The sequence below is a fragment of the Neolamprologus multifasciatus genome, chromosome 22, assembly GCF_963576455.1.
Source record: "Neolamprologus multifasciatus chromosome 22, fNeoMul1.2, whole genome shotgun sequence".
NCBI classification, from domain to species: Eukaryota; Metazoa; Chordata; class Actinopteri; order Cichliformes; family Cichlidae; genus Neolamprologus; species Neolamprologus multifasciatus.
This window is the reverse complement of record NC_140459.1, coordinates 31687986-31712676: the sequence shown is the minus strand read 5'-3', so window position 1 is coordinate 31712676 and position 24691 is coordinate 31687986. Positions and strand designations below refer to the sequence as shown.

General features: G+C 41.7%; 2 protein-coding genes across 2 annotated transcripts in view; one reads left to right on the top strand and one right to left on the bottom strand.

The window, feature by feature from the left end:
• The window catches only part of LOC146493773 (uncharacterized), a 561837-nt gene that overhangs the window by 454590 nt on the left and 82556 nt on the right, over positions 1-24691 (top strand). The window lies entirely within an intron of this gene.
• LOC146493775 (uncharacterized) lies at positions 1152-18998 on the bottom strand. The gene is made up of 6 exons (XM_085149107.1): positions 18492-18998; positions 11396-11465; positions 11014-11070; positions 6809-7441; positions 6651-6710; positions 1152-6168 (listed from the first exon to the last, which is right to left on the bottom strand). Exons 2-6 carry the CDS (start codon positions 11412-11414, stop codon positions 3434-3436), a joined length of 3504 nt encoding a protein of 1167 aa, XP_085005233.1. The 5' UTR covers positions 11415-11465; positions 18492-18998; the 3' UTR covers positions 1152-3433.

Here is a 24691-nt window from a genome sequence, read left to right as displayed (position 1 = left end):
CCAGAACCTTGTTGAATCTGTGCCAGAAAGACTTACGGTAGTTCTGAAGACAAAAGGAGGTCCAAAAAGGTACTAGCAAAGTGTACCTAATGAAATAGCCAGCACCATTACAACTCGTTGTAGAGAGCAGCAGAAAATCAATCTGTTGTAATACAATTGTTTTGGTTTTTATTTTAATTACAGTCCACAGTGAAAATGTCTACATTTGAGATATTTCGATTTTTAAAAAAAACTTAAAAAAAGAAATGTTCCTAAACAGCTAGCTTTAAGAATATTAACAAAAAAGAAAATACATATTTTTGACATTTTAGAGAGGGTATAATGACTTTATCTGTATAAACATATTGAAACTTTGTTTAATGTTTAAGTCTGTGAATTGTTCAAATGCCCTATTGTATGAATTTTTAGAAACAGAACTTTTTCATTCACTGGTGTCCTTTTAGTAAACATTTTCATTTATTAATTTGATTAGCAGTTAAATATCTCAATGAATACAGAATAAAGGTCTACCACAAAGCAAGAAAGAACGAGATAAGGCTAATCAAAAAGGTATTGGCTGAAGCACATGCTTATTATGCCAACCCTTTTAAAAAAACATCATTTAGCAAGGAACTCATATATACATGTATGTATTTATATATATCTATATGGTAAATGGACTGATTCTTATATAGCGCTTTTCTACTCTCTCGGAGCACTCAAAGCGCTCTATACAACATGCCACATTCACCCAATCACACCCATTCTCACAAGCACTTTATCTATACTTAGTGCTATTTTAACTACATTCACACACATTCATACTCCGATGGATGCATCGGAGAGCAACTTGGGGTTAGTATCTTGCCCAAGGATACTTGGCATGCAGACTGGAGGAGCCAAGGATCGAACCACCAACCTTCCGATCAGTAGGTGACCTGCTCTACCTCCTGAGCTACAGCCACCCCATATATCTATCTATCTATCTATCTATCTCTCTCTCTCTCTCTCTCTCTCTCTCTCTCTCTCTCTCTCTCTCTCTCTCTCTATATATATATATATATATATATATATATATATATATATATATATATATATATATATATATATATATATATATATATATATATATATAGATAGATAGATAGATAGATAGATAGATAGATATAGATATATAGATATATTTCTGATTTCTTGTTCAGGACATCCTTTGTTTTGTAGAGAATAGCAACGTTTTTTGAAAAAAATGTTTTCACATGGTTTATATGAGGCTTCCAACTAAGCTTATCATCAATTATAGACTACTTTGTTAAAAAAGTAATTTCCTAAAACAATATGAGCTTTTCAGCTTTTTGCTGAACAGAAAATATCATAAAACTATCTCCTGTGTAATAAAAGTATTTAGGTTAAAGGCACACTAATAGGAACTTTATAGCACTGTTAGCTTGTCACTGCAAATAAATGGAACAGCATTAATTGCTGAGAAGCTGGATTGGATGGATGAAAGTAATTAAAACCTCTTAAGCCCCAAGGGGGTTTCTGAGCTTCCTGCTCGAAAATGTAATGCCCAAATTTAATTGATTATTTCTCTGCAATTACAAACTCTGTCCTTACAATCTTGGTATCAAAATAAAGCTAACACTTGGGAAATTTCATCAGAGGTGTAAATACTGAAGCAGATATTACTGTGTCAAAGTTACTGAGACTGGAACACAGAAAAAGTAAGTAGATTTTATCCTCGCCTAATTATTTTTTTTTTTAATTTTTAGCATATAACCCTTTGACAAATATGCCTCAGATCAGATTTGGTTCCAGAAATCGAGTAGCCAACATATAAACATCATCTGTGCAAAGATTTATGTTTCTAAAGTGAAACAGTGAAAAATTACAGCGCTGTCAATACATGAATATCCAGACGTTGTACAAAAATGTCCAATTTTGGCACACAATTGGACACCATGCCAGTTGATTTTTTTTAGGTATTAAAGAGCAGAAATTAATAAATTTTATTAACAGGCCTAAACATGCTTTTTTTTTAAATATATTTTTGAAGAATTAACCACACATTTACATGGCAACGGCCCTTTTCTGCAGCGCGCATAGAGCGTTTGATTGGCCTCTGGCCCTTTAAACTCCGAGGGGCTGTAACTTTGGTTTCTTTTGGTCAATTTGCGTGATTGACACCTCTTTTTAATGTTTGAGCCAATAGATTCATAGTAACGATGCCACGTTCATGTCACTTCAACCAATCAGACGTTGTGTTGCCAAAACCCACGTGGGCCCAAATTTACTGCATGTGGCGTCTGTCCAGTCTGTAGGTGGGTCTAAAATGGAGGTTGTTGACGGAAAACTGCTCTGATGCGGCTAGGTAGGCATGGTAACTACTGTTAGTCACGTGGTTACCGGCTACCGGCGAAAATAACGGAGGAAATCGGGACGGTAAGCCAATTTCTGTCTTAGCGCATTTGCGCCGCTGTGTTTTTGTGGTCTTCTTTTGTGGCTCATTCAGTGAATTTTGGTCTGATCGTGGTGAAACTTGGTGTGTTGAGTCAGTGATACCTCTGGAAGCTAACCAGCCCATCTTTAGCTGGTTACACGAAGTCTGAAGAATTTCTGGTTCGGTTTTGTTTGTTTAGCGGACTTCTGCGCATTTACGTAACTGCTCGTTTAATCACGGCTTGTTTTTGGTGTGTTTGGTGGTTGTAGAAATGGTTTATATGACATTTTAGCTGAGATTCAAAGGTTTCTGTGGATACCACACATGTCTGGACTTATATTTCTCAACCCGCGTTATAACCGATTAAACATGATCTCCTCCTTTTTGCCCCCGGTACCAGGGGCGTGGGGCTTAAGTGGTTAATTTGTATTAATCCTGCTTTATTTACTAACACATATTTACAATTCCAAGATAACTAAATTTAATATTAACAGTAGGGAAATTTATATTCTGTCAATTATATCTTTGTTATAACAATGCTATGGCAATAAATCTAAGGTTGGATAACCTGTTCGTTTAATTTAAAATGGGGCTACATTTCAGCAGCTTTCAGTGCAGGGAATGTGATGGATTAGGGTAGCACCTACCTCAGTGGAAAAATAAGGCTTGCTATCATTGGAAGCAATCTCAATTCTGAGATAGATCAAGGTGAGATCCTGCAACCAGTGGGAATCCATCGTCCCCACAGTCTGGGACCAAATTTGATCTTCCAAGATGACAAGATTTAAGGGGAAGTGAACAGGGTTTTCACCAGTATAAGGTTTAGTGCCAAGAAGCATTGATACAACCAATAAAAATTATAATTTCAAACATTATAAAACTGTAGCACCAGACTAAAATATTACAGCAGCTAAATACTGCTGCTCACTCAGCTGCTGAACTGACTGCAGAAACAAGCTGCAGACAGCATTGATTTGAATAGCTGTTAAGGTCACATCATTTTGAACAGGAGTTGACTTAGAGGATCAAACATTTGTTGCTGTACTTCTGTTTCAGTTCATATATCTCTTGTTCATGCTTCTTCTTCAGCTCATCTATCTCGCCTTTCAGATGTTTTTCTTTGTGGCTTGAGAGATTTTGTAACAGTTCAAACTCTTTGTTGTAGCTTCCTTCGCTCTGTTGCATTTGTCTCTCATGTTTTAACTTTAGTTCTTGTATTTCCTCCATGTGTTTTTCTACTAAAGCTGTAAAGTCTTTGGTGTATTTCTGTCTGAACTCATTGAATTCTTCAGCTTGTTTTCTCGCCTCCTCTTCATATTTCTTCTTCATTTCTTCAATTTTTTTCTTATAATCTGCTTCTAATTTTTCTCTCTCATTTTCCTCCTGTTCTCTTCTATTTCGATCTTCTTCTTTTCTTCTGGTTTCATACATTTCTCTTTCCCGCTGGTAGTCTTCTTGGAGTTTTTTAAACCTTTCTTGCTCCTTTATACGTCTCTCTTCATCTTGTCGATATCGTTTCTCCCACCCTTCCTTTCTTTCCTTGTCCCAGGCCTCTTGTCGCTTTCTCATGTCTTCTCTGTTCTGCTCCAGCTCTCCTTTAAGTTTTTGTTCCCACTCTTGCTGTTTGCATTCTTCTTCTTTTCTCTTTTTCCTATCTTCTTCTTTTCTCATTTGTTGTTCTTTCCTTCTCTGCTTACGTTCCTTTTCAATTTTTTCCTCCATTTCTTTAAGTTGTTTCTTTCTCTCCTGTTCAATTTTCTCTCTCTCACTTTCTATTCGTATTCTAATGTTTTCCATTTCTTCCTTATGCTTTCTCTGAAGTTCGTGCTCCTTCCTCTTCATCTCTTCTTCCTTCTCCTTCAGGATCTTCTCCACTTCCTTCTGTATGGCTGCCTCTGCCTCTTGGAACATCTGGCTGGTGTAGCAGCTGCCTCCATTCTCCTTAACCATGTTATCAGCCTTTGCCAGCAGCTCTCTGACTTGTGTGCGATCTGTCTGATTGTTGTTATTAAAGACATGATACCGCCTTCCACAATCATGTATCAGTTTATGTAAAACATCATCACTATTTTCTATGTAGGTTTCAATTGTTCCTTTTTTAAGATCATCTCCTCTGGTGAATAAAATGATGATGAAATCTCCTGATTTTTTTCCAAAACACGTCTTGATCATATCCACAGCCTTTTTTTCCTCTTGTGTAAACCGACCGATTTGCAGCACCAGTAAGATCACATGAGGTCCAGGAGCCAACATGCTGATGCATCTAATGAGTTCTTGTTGAACATAATCATTGGTCAGACTTGTGTCAAACAGACCAGGGGTGTCGACAACAACAACAGGACGTCCATCAACCACTCCTTCTGCTTTCTGACAGAACTTTGTTACTGACCTTGAACTCGTAGTCGACTCAAAGTCTTCGTTACCCAGAATGGTGTTTCCAGTAGCACTTTTTCCACTGCCAGTTTTCCCAATCAGCACCATCCTGAGAGGCTTTCTGCTCTCATTTTCATCTTCATGTACCATCTTAGTACTTTGCTTCAATTGCTGCAGTTCATCTGTAAGCTTAATAACCTTCTGTATCTGAGCTTCGGTGAACATGTCTTTTGTGAAGCATCTTGGATTTTTGCCTTTCATTATTTCTACATTCTTCAGCAGTTCTGGGATTTGTTCTTTGTCTTTAATGTTGAGAACAACAGATCTTCCTCCAAATCTCTTACAGAGCTCCTTGATATTCTTGTTTTCATTTAGAAAATCAACAAAAGCTGAATCTGTAGGATCAGAGTCCGCAGTGAACAGAATCATGGTGAAATCATTGACTTGAGAGCTCAATGTGTTCTCTATGGTCTCTAACTCTTGTTTGTCTTCATCAGTGAGGGGAGCCACAGGTAGGACCAGGATAAAGGCATGGACACCCTCAGGATCACAGAGGGAGATACACTTGCGTGATTCCTCCATCACTGTGTCCAGAGGTTTTCCATACAAGGCAGGCAGCTCTACCAGGGAAACCCAACGCCCACACACCTCTCCCTGATGTTTAACACACTTGTTGGCAGGTGGACCAAACTTTCTTTGTCCTAGAATAGCATTAACTGCTGATGTCTTTCCAGCTCCTTTTCTACTGCACAGCACTAAGTTCAGGACAGGTTTGTCAAGTACTGTCACAACATCATCCTCTTCGTTTAATGTGAGAAATCCTCGCCTGTTGTCTTTCACTATCTTTTCCATTTTTTCCATCAACTCTTCTCGATCATGTTTGGAAGAATCTTTTCTATCGTGACTGACTGTGTGCTGATTTTGTTTGCAGTCTCTGATAAGTTTTTGCACAGAGTTGTTCTTTCTCTCCTCTTTGTGTGTGATGATGACCATGGAGTGTTTAAAGGCATTTTCACCTAACAAACTCAGGATGAACTTCAGAGTTTTTCTGTTCTCCTCAGTGAATTCAGAAGACTTCACTAACAGCAGCAGAACATTTGGTCCAGGCGGACAGAGACACACGGACATCTTCATCTCTCTTTGTATGTGCTCTACAGAGAGACTGAACAAGTCTGGAGTTTGCACAACAGTCAATTTTTTTTCTCTCCACTCTCCACAAAAGGTCATAGATTTTGATAAAAACTCTTTGTGCCATGTAAAATCTTTGTGCCATGTAAAATCTTTGTGCCATGTAAAATCTTTGTGCCCAGTGATTAAGTTACAAAGTTTTGTCTTCTTGTCCTCACTTTTCCCCAGCAACAAAATCCTAATGTCAGACACTGTGATAAAACAGAAAAAACATATCACAAAAATAATTAATGCTGAATTTATTAGACTTTTTTGTGATATGAAAAGTATCTTTAAGATATCTTCAGTCATCTCTGTAACCAGGCAATTTCTAGCACTAATGGTTTATATCAGGGGTCCCCAATCCCAGTCCACGAGGGCCGGTGTCCCTGCAGGTTTTAGATGTGTCCTTGATCCATCACAGCTGATTTTAATGGATAAATTACCTTCTCAACATGTATTGAAATTCTCCAGAGGCTTGGTAAAGAACTAATCATGTGATTCATGTGTTTTGACCCATTGTGAGGTCTAAAACCTGCAGGGACACCGGCCCTCATGGACTGGGATTGGGGACCCCTGGTTTATATGAACAATTGTTTTGTAACCACTTTTTTGGGATTGTTTAAGTTAATCCTGGAGAAGTCACCAAGTACTGTTTGCACCTATATACTTAGCTCTAAGATGATTTACTCACTTCGAGACTGAGTACTTTCCTCAGAAGATGAACATTCAAGTGACACGTGTTTGTGTAGTCCTGTGAAAACATGACGTAAAATGCAGATTATTGATCTATCTCAAAAGAAGGATTTGTATGTATATTATTGTGAAGATCAGAATAGTTTATTCACTTACCCATGGCTGTAACACGATCTGTAATAGAAGTCAGTGTACTCTTTTGATGAGGGCTTTGAACATCTGCTGGTAAAGTCTGTGAGGTATCCTCAAATGGTTCATAGTTAACATGTTCTCCATTGTTCTCCTTCACAATTTGACCCAAGCGATATAACAGCTCTGGAAGTTCCATGTCGCTCCTCCTCAGGTATCTGTATCTACATTTTTTAATCATATCTTTTAATTGTGGGTGTTGCATATATTGCTCTGTGCAGCCTGAGTTCCTCTTTCTAGGTGTTGAAATCAATATCATCGAGTGATCAAATGATCGATAATTGTAGAGTTTAAGGATCCTGCAGAGCCTTAGTTTGTGTTCCTCGCTGAACTCTTCTGGCTGTAGAACCAGCAGGAACACATGAGGTCCAGGAGCAAAATATTCCACACAGTTTTTTGAAAACTCTTCAATTTCGTTCATCTTGTCAAAGAGAAAATCCGGAGTATTGATAACAACTATTTGTTGTTCTTCCAAAGGTCCACTGATTTTCACAAAGGAGTTAGGTGCCTTGTTGAAAGCCATCCGTCCAACTATGAAATCTCCCACTGAATTCCTCTCAGACCAGCTGCCCCCCAGCAGAACAACTCTCAGCTCAGACACTGGAATGAAAAAACAAAAAATGAAGCTGAGTCTAGATCCGAACCAGTTCTTGAGTGACAGTTGAAATTAAATATTAACACACATTTAAACAATATGTGAAACAGTTTGTAAAAGTTTGTTAGAAATCAGAAACAGTATTTCTCATTTTATTTTAGCATTTTTTTATTCAATTTAGTTTTATATAGTGCCACATCACAACAACAGTTACTTCAAGGCTCTTATTTAATAAACAAGCAGTAAACAGTTTATTTTACAGGACATACTGCCGTGTGACTGTGTGTTCAAACCAAAGATCAGAACAAAAGCACTCGTACAGTCTGAATAAATATAACTAACATCAGAATCTCTTCTCTCAAATTAAAATTCAAAGTTTCATCTTTTAATTGATAACAATAGAACTGTGTCAAACACATGAAACTAAACAAGTTCAGCTTCTGGAGACGTAGAGTGTGAGGCTGCTTTTCCTTTAGCCAGACCAGCTTCACCTTCATCCACTCCTCAGAGCTACGGTATCAGGCATCAGGAAGTTGGTGCTGCTGTATTTGAACGACTGTGACATCCTCCCCATGGAGATGGTGACGGGGTACTGACGTACCAGAAGGGTTTCTGGAACTCATCCAACAGGGTCAACGTCATGATGCAGCAGTTCTTCACTGAGCCCTCCGCTCCTTGCTCTTCCAAGGCAGCTGGATGCTTCCAGACATCCATCTGTGCTGGGAGACGTTGGTCCTGCTGATTACCTACAGCTGTGCAAGTGATTGCTAAATTGTGCCGCAGGACACGTCGTGACATGATCTAGGTGCCGGTATTGTGCACGACAAAGTGCAGAGTGTAGCCGTGAAGACCAAATTTAGTGTCCAAGTCGTCCACAGGGCGCGGTTTCAAAGGTTCAGAGTATGGGCAGACTGAAGATCCCAGGAGACACTTCTCCACAAGCCTGTAGAAGTGCAAGCTTCTACAGGCTTGTCATAATGAAGGCCATGTTACTCTGATCCCTCCAGGGGCAGATTACGACACCTGGCAGATCAAAAATCTCATTTCCAAGAGAGACGTGGCATCATGGCAACAAAGGTCAAAATACATGTATCACATGTTCAGATTCTGTACCACATGACATCGTCATTGGCGAGCTGGTAGAAGAGCTCGCTGATGTGGTTAACGCAGAACAAGCTAGGACATGTCCAGGTACAACTGAATCTTGAGCTGAATCTCAGATTCTCAGGTTCCACTAAATTCTCTTTTGAAACTGAGGGCCTCACTTTGGGAATTTCTGCTTTTCAGATGGTGGTTCTGGACATCGGAGCTCATGTCTGCCACATTACCTTGGGTTTGGGGGTTCTGCCTTTACCCACCTTTTCGTCCTCCGGCTTCCAGTCTGTCCTCTGTTAGGTCCCCCGGGACCTGGCCAACTTTTTCTGCAAGCCTACTGTATAGTGATTGGTTGCTTATATTTTTATGAGCAATAGATAATATTTATACCAGTAAGTCATCACATGCAAAATAGTTAATGTTTAACAAAATCTAGTATAAGTCATTGTGCTTTGTGTTCTTCTTCAGATGGATGGTTGGATGGATGATTTATTGATCCCACAAAGGAACCACACTAGTCCCAAGCCCCCTTCCTCGTCCTTAGCATACAGTGTCAGGGTGCTGGATTTTGGGTGAAACCCTCCATGCATGGTCAGGAGCTTCCTTTTCTTGACATTAGTGGCTTCCATCTCCTCCTCCATCTCCTATTTAGCTGACTCCTCAGGACTTGCCTGACCCTCTGCAGGTACTTGGTGGTTACAGCTTTCCTCACGGCCTCTTCATGGTTCCCATTTGCCTGTGGGATCCCCAGGTACTTGTAACTGTCCTCAATGTCTGCATTGTTGCCTTCTGGTAGTTTGATCCCCTCGGTTCTGACTACTTTCGCTCTCTTTGTTACCATCCGACTACACTTCTCCAGCCCGAACGACATTCCGATGTCATTGCTGTATATCCTGGTGGTGTGGATCAGTGAATCGATGTCTTGTTCACTCTTGGCATCCATGTACAGGAGGTGGCTGACAACTGCTCCATTCCGTAGTCGGTATCCGTAGCCAGTCTTGTCAATGATCTCACTGAGGGGGTTCAGGCCTATGCAGAACAGCAGTGGCGACAACGCATCTCCTTGGTAGATCCCGCACTTGATGACAACTTGACCTCTAGTGTTGTACACCACATCCTCATTGAGTTCCTGATGAACGCTTGAAGAGTCCTATTGATCTTGTACAGTTCTTGGCATCCCAGGATCCATGTGTGGGGCATTGAGTCATAGGCCAGGTTGCACAGGTTGGTCAGTTGGTCTTGCAATCTCAGGCAACTGCTCTTTCTACCAGTAGCTGGGTTTTGCTACTCTGGCATTCCTGCCATTTCCTTTTGTGCCCCACTCATATATTAAACCATGTGCCAGTGCATCTTAGCCGCTATGATGCCTGACAGAAGTTTCCATGTGGTATTGAGGCAGGTTATCGGTCAGTAGTTGGATGGGACTGTTCCCTTCTGGCGGTCCTTGGGGATCAGGACTGTCTGGCCTTCAGTTAGCCATTCTTTGTGTCTCTTGTTGACTGGCAGCTGGTTCATTTGTGCTGCCAGACACTCGTGGAGTGCAGTCAGCTTCTTCAGCCAGTAGTTGTGAATCATGTCGGGGTCTGGTGCTGTCCAACTCTTCATACTGAAGACCTGTTCTTGGATGTCTGCCACTGTAATGGTTACTGGACCCTGTTCAAGGAGGTTGCTGGACGCCCGGTATGGCTTCAGTTTTCTGTCTCTCACTCATATCCGAGGTAACAAAAGTTCCAAAGATGTGTACATAAAGAATAAATAAAACTAGAGATCAAACACTGAGGCCCATTTGTTAGTGGTAATGGTGAATGATACTGCAGCATTTATTCTAACACACTGTGATAACATCTGACAACTTCCTCAGTACTAGCTCTAAATGTAACTTTGTGTGATAGAGAATTTAATTGCCTTTGTAGAATGTGTCCTCTGTCAAACCTTTTGAGATTTTGAATCAAGCCTTTGTGTTTTTTTAAATACCTTCAGGAAATTTTAGAGCAAAAAATGTCCCCCTTTTGTACTGTAATAACACTATTACTATTAGAGGTGCAAGTTGGGTTTCAGACAAAATAACCTTGATTTCTTACAATTTAATTGCAGGTACTATTACGGATGCAGGGCTTATTATGCCCCTTCTACATAAGAAAATTATGTAGAAGGAAAATTACGCTATTGGTATTTTTTAAAGTAATGAGTTTATGTGAATATCTTATGTACATTCAATTACACACTGAATTTATAAAGATTACCTGGTAAACATTGGGAAAATGTTACCAAAATGGCTTATTCATTAACACAGAAACTTCATTTCAAAGCATCAATTAATGGTTATAGTTTAGTTACAGCCTTATGTTGGTAAACTATGGGTTTTTGTAGCATATATGATGCATCAGCAGAACTGAGAACATCCAAAAATTACACACAAAATGTGAGAAAGCAAAAAACTGTGAACATCAGAGTAGGACAGACTCGGTTCAGTTAAACTCACTGTCAGGTGGCAGAAGATCATAGCTCCTGCTGCGGTTCAGGGGCTGCATATATAGGACTTTAGAGAAAGAAAGACAATTGTATTTATAAAAAATAATGTTAAATAATATTAATATCATTTAGCCTAATGAATAATAACATTAAAAACACATCTATGAAAAAATCAAAGTGCAAATAAATTTGCAGCAAGAGCAGCTGTCATTACTCATTTATTTTAATAACTGTTCTGCATTATCTATGATACAAGGGGATTAAACGTTGTCATTTTGATTAACAAAAATAATGCCAGACCTCATCACAGTAGGTGTTCTTCCATCTGTGCTGCAGTTTACCTTAGGAATTCAGTTAGTTTAACATCATAATGACTCATTAATTGAACTCACCGGGTGGTGCATTTGCCATGATGCCACCTTTTCATGCAAGAACCTAATGAAGATCAGTTCCTTCAGAAACCTAAGAAGAGAGTATGTGAGAGAAAGTATCCCTTATTACTACCTTGTAATAGATGTTATAATTCAAAATAGTGGGTTTTCATAACGATTCAGGAAAATGATCATACTTACTTAACCTTGTAATGCCGAGTGTGTCATATTTGATACACATATTTGATTTTTGAGACCTCTACATCAGCAGTGTGTGTGTTTTTTTATTATTTTTATTATTATTATTAATAATAATAATAATAATAATAGTTTTTTTTAAGTTGTGAGCAGTAAATGGCACAAAATTCAATTTTATTTATATGGTAAATGGCCTGCATTTGTATAGCGCTTTTCTAGTCCTTAAGGACCCCAAAGCGCTTTACACTACATTCAGTCATTCACCCATTCACACTCACATTCACACACTGGCGATGGCAAGCTACATTGTAGCCACAGCTGCCCTGGGGCGCACTGACAGAGGCGAGGCTGCCGGACACAGGCGCCACCGGGCCCTCTGACCACCACCAGTAGGCAAACATGGGGTTAGTATCTTGCCCAGCCAGGAGGCAGCCTGGGATCGAACCACCGACCTTCTGATTAGTGGCTGACCTGCTCTGCCACCTGAGCTAACAGCAGTTGCCTCAAGGCACCTTACATTGTAATGTAAAGACCCTAAAACAATGCAGAAAAAGACAACAGAAAACCCTAACAGTCAGATGACCCCTGTGAGGAAGCACTTTGGCAAAAGTGGGAATGAAAAACTGCCTTTTAACAGGAAGAAACCCCTGGTAGAACCAGGCTCAGGGAGGAGAGGTCATCTGATACAAATCAACATTGAATTCCTTGTATTATAATTTTGTGGAAGGTTCAACAAACACTAATTTCACAAAGAATTTCCTGGACAACACACTGGACCTTGTTTTTACTTTGGGTTTAAGTAATGATTCTATTTGTTCTGAGGACATTTTTATCTCTGATCATCACTGTATTCTTTTTAACTTGTCTTTTCATGAGCCCTCTCCTGTGTTCCGGATGGTTAGCTCTCACATCTAAAATTCCTTCACAGCTGAGAAATTCTCTGACACTTCTAACTTATATTCATTCCCTAATAATGGTGTTGATCCCTTATTTCCATTTTAGATGAAATCTGTCCGGTTAAAATGAAAGCATCCTCCTGTTCACCCGACATTTTACCTGCATCTTTATTCAAAAATGTTTTTCAGTCTATTGGTCTCTGTATGCTCACCATAATCCACACTTCACTGGTGTCTGTTAAAGTCCCTGCTTACTATAAAAGTGCTGCTATCCATCCCCTTTAAAAAGAAACCAAGTTAGAGCCTTCTCTTCTTAGCACTTAAAGACTGATCCTAAAATTCTAAAATTACCGTTTATTGCTAAGATTTTAGAAAAGGTTGTGGCTAAGCAGCTTAAAAGCAGTTTTGGACAAACACAGCATTCTTGACAAGTTTCAGTCTGGCTTTTATAGACCTTATTCTACTGAAAGAGCTCTTCTTAGAGTCTCCAGTGATGTTTTGATGCAAAACAATGCAGGAAAATGTTCTAAATCAAAGAGACTAAATACAGTTGTGGTCAAAAGTTTACAAACACTTGTAAAGAACATAATATCATGGCTCTCTTGAGTTTCCTGTTATTTCTACAACTCTGATTTTTCTCTGATAGAGTGATTGGAACAGATACTTCTTTGTCACAAAAAACATTCATGAAGTTTGGTTCTTTTATGACTTTATTATGGGTTAACAGAAAAAAGTGACAAGTGTACGTAAACTTTTTACCACAACTATAAACGCAGCAGTCACCTCAAGATTAGATCAGATTAGATGCTCAACTTCCGGTTTTGGTGAGCATGTGAAGACAGCCCTGTCTCAGCCTTTTGCAGCGACAACTTTAAAAAACCTATATCAATCAGAAAAACTAAATCTAACCAAGACTGAATCAGCTTGCATCTAAACCCTAAACACCTTAAACAAATGCCAAGGAACAAAAAGGCGACTACAATGACAGAAAATGAAGCAGACACAGCCACCTCTCCAACAGTGGATAGCACGGCACTGAGTGCCATTAATTTTGTGTGATTAGCCAACATGCTAGAAGAGCACAGAGCCAGCACTTCAGCAGACTTCAAAACTTGGTTCACGGCTTGACAAGATACAGACAATGATTACAGAGCAGTTTACAATGAAGCCAAAGAGATTCAGATATTGGAAGCTAAATCTTCTCCTGCTGGCGGAGGCCAACTTTTGCAACATTTCTGAGTCGATTACTTTCTTTTGTGAAACCAATAAAAACAATGAAACTTCTCCGTCCATTCTATGGGACACTCTAAAAGCCTACATTAGAGGTAAAATTATCTCTTTTACGTCTTACTCTAATAAACTACATAGATGCCAGCAGAAAGATTTGGAGTAGGCCATAATAGAGGTGGATAATTATCTTTCTCTCACAAATACACCTGATGTATATAAAGAAAGATTAAGACTTTGAACGGAACTAGACCTTCTTCTTCCAAAGCTGAACAACTCCTCCTCCGCTCTCGAGGGTTAGTATATGAACATGGCAACAAAGCTGGCCATCTCCTGGAACAGCAACAGCAACTGACTAAAACAGCGTCAAACCAAATCACACAAAATTAATGGCACTTTGAGATCTTTCTTCACCCAACTTTATACCTCAGAATCCTTCACAGATGAAAGCCAATTAAATAGCTTTTTTTGAAAAATTGGACTTACCTAAATTTTGACTTGAAAATAACTTGAAATTAGATACCGCTATTACAATCTCAGAAATTAAAGAATCAATACATTTAATAAACACAGGTAAATCACCAAGTCCAGATGGCTACCCGGTTGAGTTTTATAAAACATTCTCAGATCAGTTAGCTCCACTTCTACTGGAAATGTTTAATTACTCATTCGAGCAAATTTGAGCAAGGCACCCTACCACCCACACTTATGCAAGCCACTATTTCCCTAATTTTTAAAAAAGGCAGAGACCCACTGAGCTGCACATCCTATCGACCAATATCACTCCTCCCGGTAGATGTTAAAATTCTCGCAAAAATTCTAGCTCTGTGATTAGAATCGATCATGCCTCAATTATTTCAGAGGATCAGACGGGATTTAACAGGGGAAGACACTCACATTCCAACATAAAAAGACTTCTTGGTGTCATTCTCTCCATCATCTTCTAATATTCCAGAAGCCATAATATCTCTTGATGCCGAGAACACCTTCGATAGAGCGGAGTGGGCCTACCTCTTCTTCTCCCTGAGACAATTTGGTTTTAATAATAATTATGTCTCATTGGTCAAACTACTCTACTCCTCTCCCTGTGCCTCTGTCTGTACAAATAATCAATGCTCTGCTCCATTCCCACTTTTTTGGGGAACAAGACAGGGGTACCCATTATCCCCATTACTATTTGCATTAGCAATTGAACCACTTTCAGCAGCTGTAAAAATGGTGGAAGGATTCGGAGGGACTGATAGATGGGGTATGAAACGTCAGGTGTCGCTTTATGCAGATGATTTGCTTCTCTATGCGAATGATCCTTTATTAAATATCCTACGCATTTTGGCAGTAATAAACTCCTTCTGACACCTATCGGGATATAAGCGTAACATTTCCCAAAGCGAATACTTCCCAATTAACCAAATGGCTGCAGACATACCTACATTAACTATACCCTTTAAAATCGCAGAGTCAGGGTTCAAATATATCAGCATTGCAATTACAAGATCTCTGTGAACAATGCGCGAACATAATCTTACCTTACTTACAACGAAAGTTAAGTCTGATCCTCAAAGATGGAACTACCTACCGCTGTCCTTAGCTGGTAGGATTCAAATTATAAAAATGAACGTATTACCAAGATATCTATATGTTTTTCGAAGTTTGCCCATCTATCTTCCTAAATCATTTTTTAGAGCTATAAATGACGCTATTTCATTTTTCAAGGGCTAGATTAGTGCCTAATCTAATTGGTTATTATTGGGCATCCAACATGCATAAAATATTATTGCGGTGCACGCCACCTCAAACCAATTGGAGCCAAAGCAAAGCGGCCTCCTGCTCCTCGTCGTTACATGCTTTAGCATGCGATGCCTTACAGTCACCCTTATTAAGCCTACCTTCTAACCCAGTTGTTGCTGGAAAATTTGGTCACAAATAAGACGCCGTTATTCATGCTATGTTATTTATGTTTACTGAATGTTATAAAAAAGAAAAAGAAGAAACTATAATTTCTGCATGTACTTGTGTGCTTTACGACTGTCTGGCATTTGATAAAAAAAAAGAAAAGAAAAAGATTAGATCAGATTAGATTGCATTAGATTAGATAGACTTTATTAATCCCTCGGGTGGGTTCCTTCGGGAAATTCAGTAAGATTAAAATGCTTTATATTGTAAGGAAAAGATGTAGCTAATTTTGCCCACATTTATTAAAAATGTTTTCACATAACTAATCTGTGTGTTAACCAAATGTGAATTATTACTAGCCTCCTTGTGTAACAACTTACAGTGTGGCAAAAAAGTATTTAGCCAGCCACCAATTGTTGTTCTCCCACTTAAAAAGATGAGAGAGGTCAAATGTTTCTTCACAAAGTCTTCACAAGGTTTTCACACTCTGTTTCGGGTATTTTGGCCCATTCCTCCATGCAGGTCTCCTCTAGAGCGGTGATGTTTTGGGGCTGTTGCTGGGCAACACGGACTTTTAACTACCTCCAAAGATTTCCTATGGGGTTGAGATTTGGAGACTGACTAGGCCACTCCACGACCTTGAAATGCTTCTTATGAAGCCACTCCTTCGTTACCCGGGTGGTGTGTTTGGGACCATTGTCATGCTGAAAGATCCAGCCACGGTTCATCTTCAATGCCCTTGCTGATGGAAGGTTTTCACTCAAAATCTCATGATACATGGTCCCATCCATTCTTTCCTTTACACAGATCAGTCGTCCTGGTTCCTTTGCAGAAAAACAAGCCCAGAGCATAATGCTTCCACCCCCATGCTTCACAGTAGGTATGGTGTTCTTTGGATGCAACTCAGCATTCTTTCTCCTCCAAACACAACAAGTAGAGTTTTTACCAAAAGCTTTATTGTGGTTTCATTTGACCATATGACATTCTCCCAATCCTCTTCTAGATCATCCAAATTCTCTCTAGCAAACTTCAGACGGGCCTGGATATGTGGCTTAAGCAGGATTTGAGTCCCTGGTGGCAGCCTTTGTTACTTTGATCCCAGCTCTCTGCAGGTCATTCACTAGGTCCCCCTGTGAGGTTCTGGGATTTTTACTCACTGTTATTGTGATCATTTTGACCCCATGGGGTGAAATTTTGCGTGGAGCACCAGATCGAGAGGGATTATCAGTGGTCTTGTATGTCTTCCATTTTCTAATAATTGCAGCCATAGTTGATTTCTTCACACCAAGCTGTTTACCTATTGCAGATTCAGTATTCCCAGCCTGGTGCAGGTCTACAATTTTGTTTCTTGTGTACTTTGGTCTTGGCCATATTGGAGTTTGGAGTGTGACTGTTTGAGGTTGTGGACAGGTGTCTTTTATACTGATAACGAGTTTCAAACAGGTGCCATTAATACAGTTAACGAGTGGAGGACAGAGGAGCCTCTTACAGAGGAATTTACAGGTCTGTGAGAGCCAGAAATCTTGCTTGTGTGTATCAGACAATGTAATTTTCCGGATTTTTTTCTCATTCTCTCTCTTATAGATGAGGTATACCTATGATGAAAATTACAGGCCTCTCTCATCTTTTTAAGTGGGAAATACTAAAGACTAAATACTTTTTTGCCCCACTGTATGTTAATAATAGCATTTATTTGCCTTAGATCTGACTATTTGTTCTTCTTTTGCAGAATGCACAATGTCTGTATGTTATTGTCCGTGCAAAGAGAAAACTTGGAGGATGGATACACAGAGACTGTACAACAGTGATAAGCAAATGGGCAAATAGTGAAGTTAAATAAAAAACAAAAACTATTGAGCCATTAAATATATAAGTAAATAATTTTAAATGCATTCCACTGATGCTTTGTGGGCTTTTTAGAAGGACACTTGAACTGAGATCAGTTCTCTTATCAGTTTGCTTGTTGTCCAGGTCGATTGATTTTCTAGTGTCTGTACTGAATTATGCTTCTTTAACTGCTTGAAGATTTGGTGGACTTGCTCTATGTGGTTAAATTCAAATCTATAATTATTCATTCTGAATCATTCCTAGACACTACAAATTGCCATCCAACTAATTAAGCTGCTTTTAATGTTTTTAATGTTTATGTAATTGAAGGGCTTAATACATTTGTAAACAACATATTCAAATATTCCTTTTCTTATGATGCTAAAAGTAATTTATTGACGCGTTTTAGTAATGTTGTAATTGCCAAGCACTGTATGAAAAACTTCATGATTAAGGGCTGAGCCCGCTAAAGGTTTGATCCAAGAATTGTCCTGGTTTCAGATTACATCAGGATTTCCTGCACTCTGCTGCATAGTGCTGATAAACCATAGAGCCACTGTAAATCCCCTAAATAACAGAGTTTGAGATGTCTGAATTCTATGGTGCATTTAAAGTACACAGATATTTTTGTTTTCATTACAAATAAATTAAAACTGTGTGTTGAGCTGTCGAAGTTCTTTCTAGTTGTAATCATGAAAATGATTACAACCGCATTACGTCCGCAAAATGGCGGAGTGAGTACTTTCCTAGCTTTCCGATTTTTAGACTTTAGAGAAAAAAAACACGATTATTGTGACGAGGCGAAACCATAGGCTTCTCAATTTAGATATAAATGAACAAACCAGAGCGCTGAATTACACATTAAACAAATTATGTTTTCTTTCGGGCGACCTCCTGCGTTTCCTGGTCACATACTGAAAGAAATTTACCAAATTAATAAAAGTCCCGTCAGTTTTTAACCTAATGTAACGGTCTGTGTAGAGTTGGAAGCTGTTTTCATATCAGTTATAATCAGGAAAAGATGGTTCACTTTTTTGAGCATAAAAGATCTGTCGATACAATCTGAGTAGACTCACCTAGGGATGATGCGTGATCGATTTTCATTTAATAATAGAAAGATTAAACCTTCGTGTTGCTTAATGATATCGCTTAAGTCTGTTTATCCTTTCGAATCTTCCACAGATATTGTTGAAACTTTTCAGTCTTTGTTAGTATTTCAATCGTACGCGGAGTTACGCCATATTCCGTACAACGAAACCTCCCAGAATGAAAGTGAAAGTGTTCAACAAAGATACGAGATGGAGCTGGCTCTGCCGTTACGTCAAACAGCCGGTAGTTACAGATATTCTTGTTATGTCGTGCAGTATTTAACGTTCAGCAAGACGGTGTTTAAATTGCACGTTTTTTTCCATCATTTAACTCCCTGGCATCTCCCGTGTTAGTTATTTGTGCCTCCCTGTGAAGTCTGTCTTGTCTCCTTGTTTAGTTGGCTGTTTCCCCATTCATGTCTGTGTGTCTGTCTGGTTTCTCTTGCCCTGTGTCACTTCCACATTCCTTCTGTCACACTGGTCTTATCTCTATGTCCTCCCCAGTGGCGGTCCTAGCCTGTTTGGCGCCCTGGGCGAACACTCCCTCTGGCGCCCCCCCCCCCCCCCCCCACACACACACACACAAAACATATTAAGGATTGTACATTAACATAAAACTGTTGTACACACACATATACACATATGAAGAGAGAGAGAGTATGCATAGTATCCAGACAGCTACCGAACAGCCATCATAATTCCTCATATAATGAGAACAGGACAAATCAAAAACTGACAATGACTAATTAATATTAAAATCTGTAACATAATGTATTGTTTGGAGTTTAGTCTGTTACTGTTGCTATTTTTACCATTTCTTCTTGGAGCAACTGTAACCCACATTATTGCCTTAGGGATTAATAAAGTATTCTGATTCTGATTCTGATTGTTTCAGGATGACCTGCCATTATCCAATCACGCATCTGCTTACCTGTATCTTTTGCTTGTTTCTCTTCCTCTTCTTTTCTCTTTTTTCTAAACTGAAGACATGATGGCTTTGACCTTTTCTTGTCCATCTTCCATTGGTTTTAATTTTGCACTCCAGTATGAACATTCATCCCCCAACCCGAGGTTCACCACAACATAACCTAACAGACCTACACCTTAATTCACAGATTCACTTTGTCTTTATTTCTGGGATTTCACACAACCCAGGATTCAGATCATGAATACATAATGGGCTTGGATTTACAACATTATGAATGAAATGTGTTTTATTTGGAAGCAGCAGGCCCCCCCTCCTCTTTTGACGGGTTGTGTGTGAGACTTTAAATCATCAAACTGTAAATTTAAAATTGTTATTGATCCCTTTACCCCGAGTCCTAAAGTGTATATTTATTTTCTTACTCTTCTTACATATATTGTTTGTTTATTTGCACTGCTGTAACTGGAGCCTCGTCGTCTCGTCTCTCTATATACTGGACTGTATGTAGCGGAGATGACAATAAAGTTTACTTTGATTTCGGCAGCGAGCAGGTGCACCGAGGGCTCTCGCTCACTTTTCGTGTACAGAATTTCGAAAAAACATCGGTGCAAATTATAAGTCTGTATCATAATGTCGGGTGTTTTCGTGTTTATTGGTTTGTTTTTGTTTTGTTTTACTTTGCGAGTTGGTTATTAGATGCTGCTCCAGCCGGTCAGAAAATCCCCCGCCGCCCCGCCCTCTCCTCTCTGCGCCGCAAGCAGCAGGCGCACCTCGCAAACGAAGGGCGCCCGTACTCCCAGCAAATGGGCGATAGAAAACCGATCGGTGCCTGTGACATTCCCAATATGCGCTGGCTGATGTCGGGGCAGTATGAGTACGAGCATTTTTTATTTTTTTTGCCGATGCCCGTGATGCCGCCCCCCACCACGATGCCGCCCTGGGCAACCGCCCGTGTCGCCCGTATCTAAAACCGCTACTGCTCCTCCCTTTGTTCCGTGTATTTTGTCAGTGTATTTCACTGTGTTTTTCTGTGGGTGGTCTCTGTTTGTTTCCTGTTTTTTTTGTGTGTGATATTCTCTTGTCCCATGTGCATTATGTTGCTTTCTCACCCAACTACTCATACATACATACATACTCTCCAACCAAAATTGAACCAGCAGCAAAAGAAGATTAGAACTACGCTTCACATTTGATAAACATTGTTATGAATTCCCTCTTACTTTTGCTGTTTTGCTTCCACCACAGCTCTCTCTCAGTGTACTTCAAGAACACCCATATGGAAAAGAAATAGTAAAAACTTATATGATTTACTCATGAAAGTGGCCACTTTCTCATTACTTTCATATATTGTTTTAGTAAGAATCCAAAACATACAGGTTTCATTATATAATTTTTCAAGGGATCTTATATCTGTTTCCACTCTTGTATGCTTTTCATACAAGTTTCACACAAGACAGATACAAACTTTATAAGATTTATATATCTTTTACATATGGGCAGTTTCTCATCTCTTTTCTTTCCTGCATCATTCATTTGCTTTTTATGCACAAGTCATGTACAGTGCTGTCGGCTGCTGTTTTTTTTTTTTTTTAAAATGACCTTTGGCAAGAAAGCCTCATTTCTGCTATTTAATAGCAAAAAATATATAAAACTTTTTGCAATTGCAAAACGCTTAGCTGTGTCTCTCTGTAACTTTGCTCTGCTTCACTTTAGCAGCATCAGGTAATGTTCATATGTTGATTCATGGTTTTCTTCCGTTTTTGTTCTACTGCAGAATATTTTTAAGGTTATCTGCTATAAAAAGCCAAGCCAGGCAAATCTCATTCATGTTTTTCCGTGTTTTATGATAAGTTATTTGACATAATTCTGATAAATGATCAGAATTATAATATTTCTGACTGTTTGAGGCAAAATTGAATCAAATCGGGATGTCGTGAATTCGATTTGAATGGATTATAGAAATCAGTGACAATACCCAGCCCTAGTGAGTAGCCAAAGCCCAACAGAAGTGGATGTTATGTTAAGGCCTGATCTATCTGAAATTCAGAGCCAGTGCTCTGACACAAAGTCATCAACCTCTGAACACTGAAAAAGCACAGTGTATCCAGAAAACACATGCCGCGATAATTGCACTGCCCAAAGTGTCCCCTCTTCCCACTGACTTTCAGCAGCAGGCAGCAGCAAACAGGTCGTCAGAGGAGGCCGAGATGATAATTAAGTTTAACATTGTCTACAATATTGCCAAAGAGTGCCAAAGCACTTTAACCCTTGTGCAGCCCTGGGCCTGGACCAAAAAAAAAAAAAAAAGAAAACGCTCAGGGAGCGGGGTCACGCAGGCCCCCACCCCGCGGTGCAGCTGGACCTTGCGCAGAGGCTCGGTGAGGGGGGTGGAGGGAGAGAGGTGTGTGCGAGTGAGGGGGTCACGCGGACCCCGGCAGCGCGGACCCAGGTCTCGTCGCGAAACGGGAAAAAGGGCTGCGGCGGCGGCTCGGGGTGGGGGAGGTGGGGGCCAGGCGGACCCCCGGCTAAAGCGGGTCTCGTCGCAGCATCGGACAAAGACACCTAAACATCTGTAGCCTCCATCGATCGCGACGGCGGCCGCGCAGTTGCGGCGGATCGAAAATCCACGCATAGTGTCGGAAGACGTCTCTCGCTGTGTATCTTGCTGTTTCTGGGGTGGCGTTTGAAGCGCGGCGGGTCTTCTCGGCTGTGCAAACGGAACACGTGCACGTCCCGTCAAACGGAGCCACGACTTGAACCGGTGCGTTTCTTTTGTGTTTGTCCCAGTAGCGACTGGCGGGTGACCCCTGAAGCACACGGGGACACTCGTTCGGTTTCCGCAACGATCGCTCCTCCCCCGGTTCGCGCTCTCCGATCGGTCTGATTCACCGTTCTCGCCGTCGTTGCTGCCGTCGCGACCGAACGGGTCCATTCCCAGTGATGTGAGCTTTGGAGAAAGAGCTCGTAAATGTCCCGAGTCGTCGATGCAGATGCGCTCGGCCTACGAGTAGTTGGTGTGTCAATAGGTAGCTTTTCTCGACCATCTTCGGTGGTGGAGAGGGAGAGAGAGAAAGAGAGAGAAAGAAAGAGGGGTCAAGCGGACACCGGTGGGCCCCGGTGCTCGTCGTCGGAGGGGTCTCGTCGCGAAACTGGAGGGTGGGCCGCAGCGCAGTTGGGGCAGTACGTGAGTGCGCACCTCGAGCACACATGCACGCAGCAGGCGAAGCAAATGATCTTGGTCTTGACGTCCTTGCTCCTGGGACAGACGCGGCACCTCTGCCTCTTGACCGGGGTTTCCCGCGGCTCGTCGCAGCGGGAATCGGGAGCGGAGAAGGCTTCTCCTTCTCATTCTCGCCTTCCTCCTCGCGTTCCTCGTCGTCGCCTGGCCTCGAGCAACGGGAGAACGAGCGCTTTGCCCGGACGCTCGAGGAACAGCCTTCGTTTGTTGAGTTTGCCCGACATCCAGTCCGGGTGGATCTCCCTCCAGAGGACGAACGCGTTGTAGGCCGCCACATCCACCATGTTGTGGAAAAGGGCCACGGGCCACCTAGAAGTCTTTCTCCTGCAGCTGTACGTCCCCACAACCTTGTCTAGGTTGTCGACGCCTCCCTTGGTGCGATTGTAATGCAGCACCATTGAGGGTTTCACGGGCCCGCCGCCGCCGTCGGGGTTGCTGCTCGGCTCCAGCAGCGACCCGGAGGGCCCGACGTAGCGGGGAGAGGTAGTGAGGAGCACCACGTTCTTGTTCTTGTTCGCCACGTAGGACAGGACGACCGCGTTGGGCGACCAGCCGTCCGGGCCGACGCGGAGCACCGTGGCCTCGGCGGAGCCGACAGCCCTGCCCTTGACGCAGCGCAGCGCAGCTCTCTGGGGATCTCGGGCCTGTTGGCTTGGAGGGTGCCCAGCATTGTGTGGCCTCTTTCGCGAGAAAGCCTCGTCGCGAGCTCGCGCGACCTGAAGAACTTGTCGCAGGTGACGTTGCGTCCAGGCACCAGTCCCTCGGTGAGGTCCATGACCACTCGAGCGGCCAGGTTCTTTTCGGGAGGACCGAGCTTGTCGGGCTTGCCGGCGTACACCTGCATTTTCCACGCGTAGCTGGACCGGGCGTCGCACGTGACCCATATCTTGATCCCGTACCTGGCCGGTTTGCTGGGCATGTACTGCCTGAACGGACACCTTCCTGTGGGTGATACAACAAGAAACCAAGAGAGAGTTCAGAAGGTGTCCGAGTTTCACAAACACGCAGGCAGAAAACCAAATAAAAGTACACAAAAAAATACAAAAAATACAAAAATAATAAGCAGCCCCACGTAGGCTCGGAACTCGGCGCGGCCCATGGGCTTCCAACCGTCGATGGCGGTGCGGCGCCTGGACGCTTCCAGGTTGGTCATCGTGACCACGGCGTCCTCTATCTCGGGCGGAAAGTACGCCATGAACGTGGACGCCTCGTCTCGGACCGCGGCTAGAGCCTCTTCGGTGGGGCCTCCTCGCTGCTCGAGGTCGCGGGGTTTGGGATAAATCGACTTGCTCGTCCTCTTCTTCTTCTTCTTCTTCTTCATCGTGGTAATTGTCATCGCTGTCATCGCCGTCACCTTCGTGGCAATCGCCTACAGCTTCGTCGTAATCTACGTCGTCGTCTTCACCGTAATTATCATCGCGACCATCATCACCACCATCCTCAGTGCCCCCCATAGCATCCTCGTCACGAAGCTCGGCTTCAGAGTGCTCGTTGTCATCTTGCGACTCTTTTTCCGAGTCATCTTCCGAGTCATCACCCTGGTAATTTTGCGATGAGATTTCAAAGCCGGATGCTTGCGCCTCGGCCCAAACAAAGGCAATTTTCTCGTCATTTTCAACCTCATCAGTTAGATGGACACTGACTTCTTCTTCTTCTTCTTCTTCATTTGTCTTTCTGGAGAAGGTTTCGTGTTCGGACCTGTCTATTACGTGACCACCGGCGACCGTGTTGTCTTCTGCGTCTTTGCTGGCTAGGCCTTGATAATGAAACGTAGCGGGTCATAATAGAGTAGCAGGAGCAGCAGCAGCAGCAGCAGTGCACGATGCGCCTAAGTTTCTTCCGCTGAAGGAGCCGCGGTTTCCCTAAGAGGTTTGCGACGCTGACACAGATGTTGATGCCGTTGATGCTGCTACGCCTCGATCCCTCCTCGCCACCCACGGCCTGGTGCGGGACATGTCCTTGTCGGTGGTGTGCGCTCTTTCTGTCTTTCTGGCTGGCAATTTGTCCGCAACCCCGACACGCTTA